This window comes from Cricetulus griseus (assembly GCF_003668045.3).
Source record: "Cricetulus griseus strain 17A/GY chromosome 1 unlocalized genomic scaffold, alternate assembly CriGri-PICRH-1.0 chr1_1, whole genome shotgun sequence".
NCBI classification, from domain to species: domain Eukaryota; kingdom Metazoa; phylum Chordata; class Mammalia; order Rodentia; family Cricetidae; genus Cricetulus; species Cricetulus griseus.
Window position 1 is genome coordinate 82998038 of NW_023276807.1, and position 15153 is coordinate 83013190.

A 15153-nucleotide genomic window follows, 5' to 3' on the forward strand; every position below is an offset into this window, starting at 1 on the left:
AAGCTTGTTCCTAATTTGAACTAATAAAAAATAAATAAACCATCAATACTAAAAGAAAAAAACTAATATTTCTAAACATAAAGATTCTTAGAAGATGGTCTCTGGAGATTTTGTAGAATGGCATGTTGACTACCATTCATGCCTCTAGTCTAAAGCAAAGCTTCTCAAGGTGAATTCTGAAGGACAAAATTCCTAAGAAGTCAGGAAATAAGCTGTAGATCGCATGGCTGCTCCTCTATCTACTAATTGGGCATTTCTGAGAGTGGGACCAAAGAATCTGCATATACAGTAACTTTCTGAAGTGATTCTAATGACCACCAAAATTATAAACCAGTTTCAAACCATCGTGGATGTTTCGGAAATCTGTGACCAAGCTGTTGGCTATTACAGTGATACTGGGCTATCCTTCTGGGGTACTGAAGGCTACTCGATGCTCTGCAAGGAGCAGTCCAGTGCAGCAAGCACTGTAGAAATCGCCAGACTTTCCAATCTTTGGACATTCTCATTCATGAAGGTGGAAGACTTTTATAACAAATTCAAGCATTGAACACAGCTCCCTTTACACACAAGCAGCATATTTTGTATGTGGGTTTAATATATATATATATATTGAATTTCCCAGGAATGCAAGCACTTCATAAATTGAGGGAGTATTTTTACTTCAGAAAGATTTTAAGGTGTGAAAGTTACATATAATAACATACTAATGTCAGGCTGCAGTTGCATCAAGGTTGGCTTCACTTGTTGTTTATCTGTGTTGAGACAGGGCAAAACAATGTAGCCAACCAGCTTCAAACTCATGACGATCCTGCTGCCTCAGTCTCCTGAGTGATGGAATTAGTGATGTCAGCCACACTGCCTGACTCAATGATTTTTATTTATTATATGTTTTTTGTTTTTTGTTTTTTTTTCCAGACAAGGTTTCTCTGTGTAGCTTTGGGGTCTGTCCTGGAACTTTCTCTGTAGACCAGGCTGGCCTTGAACTCACAGAGATCTACCTACCTCTGCCTCTCAAGTGCTGGGATTTAATACATGTGCCACCACCACTTAGCTCAATGTTATTTCTTATTGACTTCTGTTTATTCCTCCATATCGATTGCTGTTAAAGCATTACGTTGACTTATTTAAAGTATACATTTAAGATAGACTGTGATTTCCATTCAGGTAAGTAAAGGGCATTATCAGGTGCATATGTTATTGAACAATGGCACTGTCCTGATAAAGTGAAGGAGAATTTTTTTTAATTTTTATTTTCTTTTTTAAATTTAAATTAGAAACAAGCTTGTTTTACATGTTAATCCCAGTTCCCTCTCCCTCCCCCGTCCCCTGCCCCCCCCCATTCCCTATCCCATCCCCTTTCTGCTCCCCAGGGAGGGTGAGACCTTCCATGGGAGGGGGGTCTTCAGAGTCTGTCATATCATTTGGAGCAGGACCTAGGCCCACACCATGTGTCTAGGCTAAGAGAGTATCCCTCTATGTGGAATGGGCTCCCAAAGTCCATTCGTATGCTAGGGATAAGTACTAATCTACTACCAGAGGCCCCATAAATTGCCAAGGCCTCCTCACTGACACCCATGTTCATAGGGTCTGGATCAGTCCTATGCTGGTTTCCCAGCTATCAGTCTGGGGTCCATGAGCTCCCCCTTGTTCAGGTCAGCTGTTTCTGTGTGTTTCTCCAGCCTTCGCTCATCGCTCCTCTCTCTCTACAACTGGATTCCAACTCAGTGTTTAGCTGTGGATGTCTGCTTCTGCTTCCATTTGCTACTGGATCAAGGCTCTAGGATGGCATGTAAGGTAATCATCAATCTCAGTATCGGGGAAGGGCATTTTAGGTAGCCTCTCCACTATTGCTTAGATTGTTAGTTGGGGTCATCCTTGTATATCTCTGAACACTTCCCTAGTGCCAGATTTCTCTTTAAACCTATAATGGCTCCCTCTATTAAGGTATCTCTTTTCTTGCTCTCCTCTATTCTTCCCCTGATGCCTCCCTCATGCCCTCCTCTCCCCTCCTTTTCTCCCCTTTTCTTTCTCCTAAATCCCTCTCTCCTCCCCCCATGTTTCCAATTTGCTCAGGAGTTCTTGTCCCTTTCCCCTTCTCTGGGGAACCATGTATGTCTCTCTTAGGGTCTTCCTTGTTTCCTAGCTTCTCTGGTGGTGTGGATTGTAGGCTGCTACTTCATTGCTCTATGTTTAAAATCCATATATGAGTGAGTACATAGCATTTTTGCCTTTTTGTGACTGGGTTACCTCACTCATGAAGGTTCTTCTAGTTCCATCCATTTGCCTGCAAATTTCAAGTACTCCATTGTGTAAATGTATCACATTTTCTTTATCCATTCTTCAGTTGAGGAAGCATCTAGGTTGCTTCCAGGTTCTGGCTATTACAAATAGTACTGCTATGAACATAGTTGAACATATGTCCTTGTTGTATAAATGTGCTTCTTTTAGGTATATGCCTAAGAGTGGAATTGCTGGATCTTGTGGTAGACTGATTCCTATTTTACTGAGGAACCGCCATACTTATTTCCAAAGTGACTATAGGAGTTTGTACTCCCACTAGCAATGGACCAGTATTCCCCTTTCTCCACATCTTCTCCAGCAAATTGTTGGTGGTGGTTTTTTTTTTTAGACATTCTGACAGGAGTAAGATGGTAAATAGAAATATTTCCGAACTAATGATTATGTCTTAAACATATGAAATAATTCTTTTAACTGGGTATCACTGAAAGCCAACAAACCATCCCTGACTGGTCCGAAACTTACTATGTAGACCAGGCTGGCCTCAGACTCACAGAGATCTGCCTACCAAGTACTGGGATTAAAGGGATAAAGCAACCACCATGCCTTCATGCACACACACACACACACACACACACACACACACACACACACACCTCATAATTCTTAATAACACAGCAGTGAAGAATTCATAATTCAAAAAGCTAACAAATCTAAGTAGCAAATGGATATCTTCTGGATCTATGACTGCAGATAAGATATTAAAAGAAAGGGGTCTGTACCAGGTTGGAGAAACCCACAGAAACAATTGACCTGAAAAAGGGAGAGCACATCGACCCCAGATGCTGTCTGGGAGGCCAGTACAAGACTGATCCAGACCCCTGAAAATGGATGTCAATAAGGAGGCCTCTGCACTCCAGGGAGCCTCTGGTGGTGGATTAGCATTTTTGCCTGGTGCAAGAAGGGACTTTGAGAGCCCATCCCACGTGAAGGGTTACACTCTGGCCCTGGACACATGGGGAAGGGCCCAGGACCAGCACAGGAAGATTTGGTGGACTTTGCAGAACCCCCGTTGAGGCCCCTACCCTGCCTGGGGAGTGGGGGGAGGATGGGATGGGGGGTAGGCTGGGTGTGGGGGAGGAAGGAGGGAGGTGAGGGGAGGGAGAGGGAGAAGGGACTTACATGTGAAACAAGCTTGTTCCCTAACTAGAACTAATAAATAAATTTTAAAAAACGATATTAAAAGAATAAAAAGTAAAATTGTTCCACAAGATTTTTGTTGAAAGAACAAAAGACATAGCTGCCCCCAAACTGAATAGATATTATTATAACCAAGTTTTGGAATAAAATATAGACACCTATGGGCTCAGAACTGTAGTGCAGACTCTGCTGAAAACAAATGAGTGTGTGTGGAGGGGTCAGAGCTAGGAAGTGATTATTCAGCAATACTGAAATTTTCAATGCATTAAAATGGCATATCTCTAGGAAGGAGTTATCCTGGGCAGAGGGAGAAGAACAAAAGCAGATAAGGAGGGGAGAGCTTTGTTTATACATCTCAGGGGCATAAAGCAGTTCACAGGATAAAAATACAAGAAAAGAGGCCGAGGAAGCAGGCAGTGCTGTTTAGATGACAAAACAGACTGGAAACCATGTGTTTGGAACCAAGGATGGTTTTAAATCACAAGTGTGGTGTGGCCTGATGTGCACCCACACAAGTGACTCAGGCAGCAGTAGATTTGAATCCATTTTCAAAGTGGACAGAAGTAAAACTACCTAGAACATTCCAGTTGTTCAGATGAGACATTACAAAGATCTCCCAATGACAGTGACAGTCAAAATGAAGAAGAGGGCTACTGCCACAGCTCAGTGGCAGGCTTGGCATGCTGAGCGTGTTTCCAGGTGGATCTAACCTAAAGTCTATGGATCACATGTGCCCCGGGATAGCTATGGTGCAACCAAATACAAAATCATGAACACTTAAAACAGTATGAGGTTTTGTTGTTGTTGTTGTTTTGCAAGTTTTTTCTTTGCAACTTACCTATGCTGTTCTCACATGTGAACTTTCTAGGTGACAATGTGTCATAACAATATCAAAAGACTGCACATTCCTCCAGGCCTTAAATGTAATCCCTCGCACGGAAGGAAAATAAAATTCATCGCAATAAGATATATAGTGGCTGGAGGTGACAGTGAGTCAAACATGGTTCCCGGGCTAGAGACACATATCAGTGAGTAAAGTGATGGCCAAACGAGCATAAGGAGCTGAGTCCAGACCCCCAAGAACCCACATAAAGAACAGATGTGCTAGTGAAGTCTGAAACTTCAGCGCTCCTGAGTGACTTGGCCCTGTGCTTTCAGCCAGAGTAAAGAATGCAGACACTAAACAAAGGTAAGACACCAGTCTTTCATCCTACTTTTAGAGCAGGTGTTCTCAACCTGTGGAACTCGACCCCCTTGGGGTCATATACCAGATATTTGCATTACGATTCATAACCGTAGCAAAATTACAGTTATGACTTAGCAACGAAAAAATGTTCTGGTTGGGGTCACCACAACATGAGCAACTGCTAAAGGGTCTCGGTGTTAGGAAGGGTGAGAACCAGTGGTCTAAAGCTTTGTAGAACCAAGTGAGAAGTCTGCTTTCTAGCAAAGGCAGCTCCTAGTCCCTCCCCATTGCAGTAGAGGTCTGCCTGTCCAGCACCACCTGTGCTCTAAAGTTCCACCGTCATCACCAACCTTCTTCACCGCCTAGTCCACCCTTACACTGCACGATGCATGTCACCTGGGAAGGAAATTTCCACCCAGAGGCTAACAGCACCTACTGACATCTACTTTTTGTTTGTTTGTCTCTCCCTTCCCCTCTTTCACTGTTACTCTGTAACACAGACTGGCCTCAAACTCATAACCATCCCTCTTCTTTCTCCTAAGTGTTAGGATTATAGCAATTAGCCAATATTGGCTTTCATTTTCCTTTACCAATTTCTGTTTCTTAATTTCTCTGGCATCTAAGGCAGTGTTACTGTCCTACTGTGCAGTAATAGGGAGGCAGATGGTGCCAGGCCCACATAAATCTTTCACTTGTGACCCTCATCTCTGCCCTGGCAAGGCAGCCTAAAAGGTGTTACATATTTGTTATGTGTATGTATGTCAGAAACATGGACAGATATGTTTGTGTCTTTCTATAATGTCAGAATATATTGAGTACATCAATTTTGCCAGCTACGGTTTCCAAAGTAGTTTCCAGCTGCTGGTTGGAGACCAGTTCTTTTATTTTAACCTCAGTTATTAGCATTGACTCTCAGGTCAGGTCACACAATACATACACGTATGTGTGTGTATACATGTATACGTGGTTAAACAATGCCTAAGAAAGGGTAAAGAGGCCACAGAATTCAGAGGCAGAAAGCATACACAGGCACAAGGAAGAGTATGGGAGATTGGGCAAGAAGTCCAACTTCAGACATCCAGCTGTTCAGACACAGAGCTGTTTAGGTCAAATGCTAGTCCAAGTCACAGGACATTTCCAGGGTCAGTTTGATGTGAGCTGAATGTCACCTGCAGGAGACTCTGTTGAAGCTTGAGACTGGGACAGAGTCAAAAGGAGTCCTAGCACTTATCCTAGATGAGGATTATGGCAGTTAACTGGGTGGCAGTTAGCATATCTGTCACATTCTGGTCTTGGGGTGCTCCTTCTTTTATAGAGTCAGGTAAGGGGGTTGATTGTATGTTACATGATCACTAAGTTCATGTTCGGGGCACTTCTGATTGCCATTTGATATATTTAGGCTTGGTCTGTGTCTCCTGGTATGATGGCAGATAATTATAAGTGAGAGAGTAGACTCATTCTTTTTTGGCACTTACACTCAAAACAGAATAACTCAGGTCATGGTTGTTGCTTTATAAAATGGATTAATTCATTTTGGTGGCTTGAATGGGAATGGCCCCAATTGGCTCATATATTTTAATTTGGTTCAAAGTTGATGAAACTATTTGGGAAGGATGAGGAGGTGTGTCACAGGGTGGGCTTTGATGTTTCAAAAGCCCACACCATTCCCAGTTGGCTCTTCCTCTCTCTCTGCCTCGTGGTTGTCCCAAGATGTAGGCTCCTAGCTACTTCTCTGGTGCCCTGCCTCCCATGCTCCCCACCATAATGGTCAGGGACACCAACACTCTGGAAACATGAGCCCTCAAATTAAATGCTTTCTTTTATAAGTTACCTTGGTCATTCATGCATTTTGTCACTGTGATAGAAAAGTAACTGAGGTGGCTAGGTGATATTCCACATCGCAGAGTAAGTCAGAGCAGGCCCAGCCTGTTCTCCTCAATATTGGTACTGCAATATGGAAGGTACCTGGGTCACTCCTGGAGGAGAGCCAGTCAACACTCAGGGGGCTTTGTACTAACTTGTTGAAATTGAGGTTGTTAGTGATAGTCCTGAGCATAATATAAATCCACACCCTGCACCAGCTAGTACTCCATTTCTGTTTTCTTCAACACTCTTCCAAAAGTTTATACCTACCACATCCATCAGTCTCTCCTCAACCTGCTTCAACCCAGCTTTATGATCACCGTTTTTATAGCTCAGTTTTCAAGTCATAACTGACCTCCATTTCAAAAAATTATTTGATTGAGGCAGGGTCTCCTAATATAAGCTAGGCTAGCCTTGAACTTCAGACCCTTTGGCATCAGCTGGCCTAGTCCTGGGATTACTGGAAAGTGCTATTCCACCCAGTTTAATTACTCTATTTTGCCAAAATCAAGTTCATTAAAAAAAATCCTCAGCTGCTTCAATTTTCCAAGCTAGCCCTGACGTCAAATATCTGACCTCCTTTTACTATTTCTGCACAAACACTAGTACAGTCAAGGTCTCAATTCCATTACTACAACAGTCTAACTGCTCTGCCTTCACCCCAGGTAGCACACACTAATAGCTTAACATATCAGCCAGGGCAAAATCTGCAAATGTAAGTATATATCAATTGTATGGTTAAGATTTTCCAATAGCAATCATTGACTCAGCTCAAGTATCACTTCCATAGAGTATCCCCTTTAGAGAACCCAGGCAATTTCTATTACTCCAGCCACCTTATTTTCTTTATAGAAATAAAGTAACAAGAATATTTATGTGTTTTCTTTTTGAGACAGGCTCTCCTATAGCCTAGGCTGGCTTTGTAAATTCATTATACAGTGAAGTATGACCATGAACCCCTGCTACTCCTACCTCTGCCTCCTGTGTGCTGGGATTACAGACATGTAACACCCAGTGCTAAAAGTACCACAGGCTGTTCTCTATAAACCCCAATAACTAGCAGCCTTATCCATAGTAGAGTAACAACAGCTCCTGCCCAGCACAAGGTCTAAAAACTTGGTGAGAATTTAAATCTCTCTTGGCTTCAAGATGTAGCTTCCTATTTACTTTTTCTTTAGGTAAAAACAATTAAGCAAGTATAAAATATATTGCATGGATGTGGCTACAATAAAGGCTGAAGTGTCTGAGTGTGTGTGTGTGTGTGTGTGTGTGTGTGTGTGTGTGTGTGTGTGTGTGTTCCAGAGTGCTGGACGTAATTCACCCTACTAATTGCTTTGTTGTTGTTGTTGTTTTTTCTTTGTGGTTTGCCTATGATTGTGTTTAATGAAAGAAAAAACTGCTATTTCTACCTTTTGTGAAGTCACTTTTGAATTGACAGATTTTAATTATTTCCTTAGGAGTGTCCTTCACTTTGGGTACTTGTATGACAGGATGGTTTCTTTCTCTTTTTTTTTTAAATGACAGGATGACATATATTTTAATTATCTAGTTGACTTTTTTTGGCGTCCTGCCAACTGCATGCATTCGGGCACACGTGGAGGTCAGAGGACAACTTTTGTAAGTTGGGTCCTCTTCCTTCCATGGATTGAACTCGGGTTGTCAGGCTTGGTGGCAAGCGCAGTTACTCCCTAAGCCATTTTGTCAGCATTCAGGATGCCATTTTTTTTTTTTTTTAATTTCCCTTTCATACTTGTTTTAGTCAGTAAGTGACTGGAGAGCGCAAGAGGTGGAGCCAGATAACCCTGGGTTATTTTTGTTGTTGAGACAATCCACCTGCCTCAGCCCCTCGAGTGCTGGGAGTGCTTTAAACTGGGCTGGGTAATCTTAAATCGTGCGCTCTTAAGTACCTACCTACGAGCTACTTCTCCAAACCTCAGTCAACTCGTGTATACAATGAAGATGATTTACCAAGAGACCGGGTACCTAAGAGGCAAACCAGACCTGTCTACGAGTACAAGTTCGGGCCCGGCCTTAGCTGGTGGGTATCTCGGTCAAATCTCTGGACGTCCTGTTCACGTACACGGACTGGGGCGGGGGCCTCGCCGCGCAGCCCCTCGGGGCTGAGAACGCTTGGTACGTAAAAGACGTAATGTCGATACAGAGCGAAAATCAGACTGCGGGGGTCCCCGTATGCAAATTCACGCCTTGCAGCCGAACGCGGGCGCCGGCGCTTCCGCACTTCCTCCGAGGGCTCCGGCGGCGGCCGGCGGGCCGGCGGGCGCGGCGGGCGGCCGCGCTGCGGCGCGGGGGCGGAGATTTGCATGTGCGAAATAGGGAAGAGGGGGAACCACCGCTCCGAAAACCCCGGGCGGGCCTCGGGCGGCCGAGGACCCGCCTCCGGCCGAGCGACGTCACGGACACGCCCCTCGTCCCCTGGCTTCAAGCCGCGTTCTGAAGGCCACCGGAGGAGGGGGATTTCTCTGGGGCCCGCGGCTTCTCACGCGCGCGCGCGGAGCCGTCACCGCGCCCGCCGCCCCCCCCCACTCCCCACCCCGGGAGCTCCTCGCGCGAGCGCGCCTCTCGCCGTGGCTCTGGAGGGGAGCGGAGCGCGCGCCCCCGCCCTGGCCCCGCCCCCCGCCCCGGGTAGGCGGTGGCGCGAGTGACGCAAGCAGCGGGAAATCCCCGTTCCGCCAGGCGGTGCGCCCCGCCCCCTGCCCCTGCCGCGGCATCCTGGCAGGGCGACACCAGGACACTAGTGACCCGAGCGTGAAGATTCAGGGGTGGGAAGGTGTGAGCCGCAAACCCACCGGGGCCCGGGAAAGAAGAGGAGGCCCGGGGGTGGGCAGAGGACTGGGGTCGGGCTGCAGAGGCTGCTCGGCCTCCTGACTGACTGACTAGCCGGCTGGCTGGCTCATTGGCTGACTTGCTGGTTGGCGGGCTGGCGGCTGGCTAACTGACCGACTGGCTGGTTGATTGACTGACTGACTGGCTGACTGACCGGCTGGCTGAGTGGCTGACCCGCTGGCTGACTGGCTTGCAGCCTCCGGCCGGACGCTGGAAGCCGCGGCGGGCGGCGCGCAGAGCCGAGCCATGGCCTCGGGTGAGTACCGAGGTGAGCATCTGCGAGTCCCGGGAAGGCTCGGTTTGGGGTTGGGACATTCTGCCTTTCAAGTCGTCTCCTCTGGCAAACTGTCAGCCATTTAAAAAGTTACCTGCTTCGGGGTTTGCGTGCGAAATCAAAGCGGCGCACTGTAATCTGATCTCCTTGTTGTAATAGCCAGAACCTTCGAAATTCCCACCGGCGTGGTTTTAGGATGGGGAGGGGGGCGCGTGAGCTCGATAAAGGAGGCAGACGAGCCTGGCATTTAAAGACCGGCCTTGAGACGCCAGTTTACATCTTTGAACAAAAAGAGGAACCTCAGGACCTCGGGCGAGCTTTCTTTTTTAAATCCTATCGTGCCAGGAGCTAATCGCTCTTGGGCTGACAGTTGTACAGAATGTGGCGCGGCTGTAAGTGTCCTCGGTGGCGTTTTAACTCGTTCCAAGTGAAAACACTAGCTTTTTCCCTCCCTCAGAGCTGAAGGGATTCCTTGTCTAGTTTGCCTCTCAGAGACGTCGACCCCTCTGCTCCCAACCTGCTGGAACATTTTGTTAGCAAGAGGGCGAGACGAGTTGTCGATTGTGCTTTAAAATAACTAGTGGGGAAAATAAAATAACTAGTGGGGATGAAAAGTGTGATCACTTAGTGTAAATGTTTCTTTAGGGGGCCACCTTTATAAGAAAACAGTTTACTTGCTCGCTTTCTGTACAGCAGGGCAGTCATATTAGGCGAGTTCATCCAGCAGCCCCAGGTGGTGGTGGGCGCTTTCCTGGTCTTGGGAACTGAAGCCACACTTTCAGTCTAGCGGGATGCTGACCCCTGATCTTCCCAGTGACCCTTCAGGGTCTCTGAGGAGAAGGCAGCCGACGTCTAGCAGAGAAGAGGAAGTAGAAAGCTTAATGAACTCTTTTAAGAGTTGAACAATGCCATAACTCCTACTGTAGGCCGTAAAGGAAACTGGGGTGTTTCACATGACACTTGATTTCAGTTTGTCTGTGGTTTTCATGAGAAAACAAATGTAGTTTAAAATATTTCAACTTTCTCTTTACCCATTTAAATGAACCCAGACTTTCAGGTAATCTTGTAAATTCGTAAATGTAACTCATGCTCAGATTAAAAACAGAAAGAAGGCTCCAAATATTTCATTAACTCACTGTAACCAGAAAAGATGTTGCATGAAAGTTGTAAAGTGGCAGGCTTTGTTAAATAAGACAGCTCTGCCCTCATCTACTTAACAGGATTTTAATGTAGTACATGAATGTAATACTTGAACTTTTTCAAGAGAAAAATCATTTATTACGTAAAGTACTGTAAGACAGCCATGATTTTGAAGTGTCATACAATTGAAATTTGTCTAATGACACATATTTTGTGCTGTTATACAAATGTTTCCCAAAATTAAACCGGGGGAATTTTTAAAGAATGGCAAGAATTTCAAAGCTGTGTTGGGGTTGTAGCTCTTGAGAGTGAGTTTACTCAGCTTCTGTGAAGCCCTGGGTTGGATTCTCAGTACTGTCAGGGAAAAAAAAAGAAAAGAAATCTGTAAGTTGTAGTGTCGTTATCTTCTTGCTTTTTTCTTAATCAAGGGCTGCCCTAATTAGACTATTTAAAATACATCGTGTCATTTTAATTGTAATTTGGTTAATTGAAACCTCTAGGCAAAATGTAGTTTAAAGGAGTCTGGGTACATTATCAGTTATAAAGACCATATAGAGAAAAAATTGTGAAATACATATAAAATCCCCATTCCATTTGGAATAGTAAGTTAAGAACAACAAAATTTGCTCAATTTATCACTAATTTAGATTATTTTTGTAATATGGTATTGAAACCTTGAAAAGTATTCTTATTGCTTATCAAACATTTAAGACCATTTGTTCATTTCTCTCTGGATGTCATATGTAAATAGGTATGTATAATTGAATAGGTGGTGCCTATAATGTAAAAGTATCATAGATCACAATTGCATAAGCAGAATCATATAAATGCCACAAGTAAACAGGATTTTACATGATGATTCTAATTATTGTTCAGGTAAATTAGCAAATTATTACTTCTTATCTAGCCATTAAGCTGCTTTTCATTGCCCCTATAAAAATACTGTGTTTTGATTCTAGCCTTTCAATATGATTAATTGTAGTAGGCAAATCCTATTTACTCTTACTTGCTTTATGCCCATATTTAAAGCTTCTCATTATTTCTTAAAAAGAACAAAATGGGGGGGCACAGATACCTTGTGTGGCACATATTGTAACTACTAATGATTGATACTTATGTCTTTGGTGAAATGTGCTTTAAATTTTAGAAAGTATGTCTTTAGTCACATTTTTTTCTGTAGTATTATTCATCTGTATCACAGAACAGGAAGTACAGAAAGAAATTATTTTTGTAGATGGTACTAGTCACCAACTTTCTGTATGTGAATTTCAAGGTAACCTTTTTTTCTCTAATAAAAGTGAATGCAACTGAGAGACTGCTTACACTTTAATAATAGAGCTGGAAGTTAGGAGTGGTTAGCCAAAACAAATGACTTCCTTTTTTTTTAAAGTAAGACTGCTCACAAATATTTCAGAAACGAAACATATGAAAATCGATAAAAGTGTTATCAAAATTAGTAATGCATAATAAAGAGAATTAGTGAAGAAAATGAATGGCAAAATCATAATTAGGAACACAGAGTATGTGTGGTGTTTTTCTCAAAAAACAATTTAAGGGACTCAGAATATTTTTGTCTCAATTTTCTTCCATCTGTGTTCTCTGCATAATTGTGTTTATGAGCACATGATCTGAATATTGCAAATGAGAATACATTTATCCAAAAGTAATTGTTCATGTGAAATTTGTATTTAACTGAATCTCTTGTATTTTTAAGTCTGAAATCCTAATAGAGATGATTTGATGCTTCCATGTATTTTTTATTCTAGGAAAGACTTTAAACGTTACTTCCTCATTCTAGCAGGTAAAAACCTTAGGTTTTTTTCCTGTACCCACAGCAGTGAAATCTTACTGCAAAGTGTTTCCTTCCCTTTGATTTGCCTTGGGGTATATATATACATCAGTTGAATGCCTCTTGCTTGAAAGTCAGCAGGATATATTAAATTTCTAATATATATTTATATGTTTGTGTGTGTGTGATGTTGTTGTTTTGTTTTGTTTTGTTTTGTTTTTTTTCTGTTAGGGTCTCATGTAACCCAGGATAGCTATATAGCTATGATGACCTTAAACTCCTGATTCTCCTGCCTCAGCCTCCTGAGTGCTAGAATTTCAGGTGTGAGTGACCAGAAAAAGGATAACTCTTAATTACTTTTTCCCAGAATGAATAGAGATGATATTTGGGAATGTATGATTATTAGCCGTTTGCTCCTTTGGGTCCCAGGCAAAGTCTGTTACATAGGATTTCTATAAGACAGAGGCACTCTGATTGGCTGTTCTCAACTCTAGTTAGTATAACCATCATTTGTGTGCTGTATTGTAAATAATAAAGGAGTGATAGTAGTTCAAAATAATACTTTGTTGAAGAAAGCAGTCAAAATCTAGTTTTAGAATGTTTTCTACATTGCACTTGAATACGCTTTCCTTTTTCTCCTTCCTTCCTTTCTTCCTTCCTTCCCTCCTTCCTTCCTTCCTTCCTTCCTTCGTTCCTTCTCTCTCCCCCCTTTCTTTTTTGTGAGTAGAATAGAAAAAGGAATGACAACTAGCCCTGATTGTTTTACCTGCCTTATCCATAATCTCGTTTGTACTTGGATCTGAACTTTGAGTTGCTTTCCTGAATAACTTCATTGTTATTTTTACTTTCTTGTGTTTTAGAGAACTTGGTCTTCAGAGTATTTAGACTAAGTTGGAAGGCTTTTTCAGAAATCTGTCTGGGCTTTATTCTTGAAGAGCTATGTTTCTCTTCAGATGTCTGTGAGGTTAGGGTATAACTTACTGTTTGGAAAAGCTACCTAGGTGGTTTCTGAAGTACAGCCCCAGGACAAATTTTATTCCAGGGACTACTTTTAATCTAAATATTTGCCTTGTGTTCTTCAGGTAGCTGTATTGATTTTAGATTATAGGTTATAGCCATATCTGTTGTTGTGATTTTATGCTTAACTGCTTTTTTCTTGTTATATAAGTAAAGTAATTGATTTTATTCAAAACCTTGGTTGTAATTATATCTCTTCAATTTAATGACTCCTATGACTTTTGTTCTTTCAACAAAAAGATCTCATGGAACAATGTTACTCTTTATCATTCTTTTCATATCTCATCTGTGGTCATAGACCCAGAAGACATCCATTTGGTAGTCAGATTTGTTAGCTTCTTGGATTATGACTTCTTCACTAATATATTATCAAAAATGATTAGTGTGCATATGTGTGTGTGTGACAAGGCATAGTGCTGCATTCCTTTAATCCCAGCACTTGGGAGGCAGAGGCAGGCAGAGCTCTGAATTCAAGGCCAGTCTGGTCTATTAAGCAAGTCCCTGGCCAGTGAGACTGTCTCAAAAGATAAACAAAAAGGAATAGAATAATAATAATCTTTTTCTCAAAATTTCATATTATTTTCAAGTTTAGTTTTATTGTCTCTAAAATGAGATAATAATACCAGTTTTCCTTATGAAGTTTAAAGTTAAGAGGACCAGTGAGAAATACCTATGTATGTTTTAATTAGTATATGTGCACTTAATTCTAACTTCTAATTCTAGCAATAACATTTTAGTAGATATGCCTATTATATATATAATTTGGACAATTGATCTATTTCTAACATTTCGGTGTAATTTCTTTTTAATTTTAAAATCTCATACTTGAATTAGTAAATAGAAATTAATACACAAGTAAATAGTAAATATTAATTAGTAAATAGTAAAAGGAAATGTAAATAGTAAAAATTAGTAAATAGTAAAAAGAGAGTAAATAGACTCAATGTTTTCAAAGAGCATTCCTTTTTGCCTAAGTGCACATGAAAACTTTGCAAGCATTTTAGCTGTAATTCAAAGGTTATTCTAGTCAGTATTAGCATTTACAATGCAATTCATGATATAGGGTTCAGTCCTTACTTTACACTGCCCTGGTTAAAAAAAATTAAATTGTTTAGAAACAATTTTGAAAACATTTCTATGCTTTTAAGAACTGTAGTGACTTTCGGTAATCTTGGTTAAGAGTATTTATTTTCCCTAAGGTTCCCTGATGTATAATTTTCTCTTCTTCCCTTCATTGAGGACTACATTTTTGCATCTTTCATCTTCAGGAGGAATGGCATTGCAAAACAGTACCAGGGAAGGATATGATTGGCTCATTGTACTGATATATAATACAGACAGTTTCATAGCAAGGAGGATTTTAAAAGTCATAGATACAGTTAAGATATGAACATATATGAGAAAGCATGAAGGTGTAGTTCTAGTGCCTACAAAGCAATATTTTTTTCAGTTATAGAGGAATCTAATAAGGAGGAACTGATAAATCATTTATACAGTACTTTAATTTTTGAATAACTGACACAAAAGAGCTTTGGGATTTTAATCTCTCAACAGATGTTAACTTAAGGCATTAATAAGTAATACAATTTCTGTGATTCAGTA

General features: G+C 41.8%; 1 protein-coding gene across 3 annotated transcripts in view; it reads left to right on the top strand.

Moving 5' to 3' along the window:
• Nucleotides 1–9166: 9166 nt before the first annotated feature.
• Nucleotides 9167–15153, top strand: part of Rel (REL proto-oncogene, NF-kB subunit) — a 34976-nt gene continuing 28989 nt past the window's right edge. For 2 of the 3 annotated variants that reach the window (XM_027388002.2, XM_027388003.2), the window contains exon 1: nt 9167–9599. In XM_027388002.2, coding sequence (XP_027243803.1) covers nt 9578–9599 — 22 coding nt within the window. In that variant the 5' untranslated portion in view covers nt 9167–9577. The remainder of the gene's footprint in view (nt 9600–15153) is intronic. The other variant, XM_027388004.2, reaches the window with a different exon arrangement.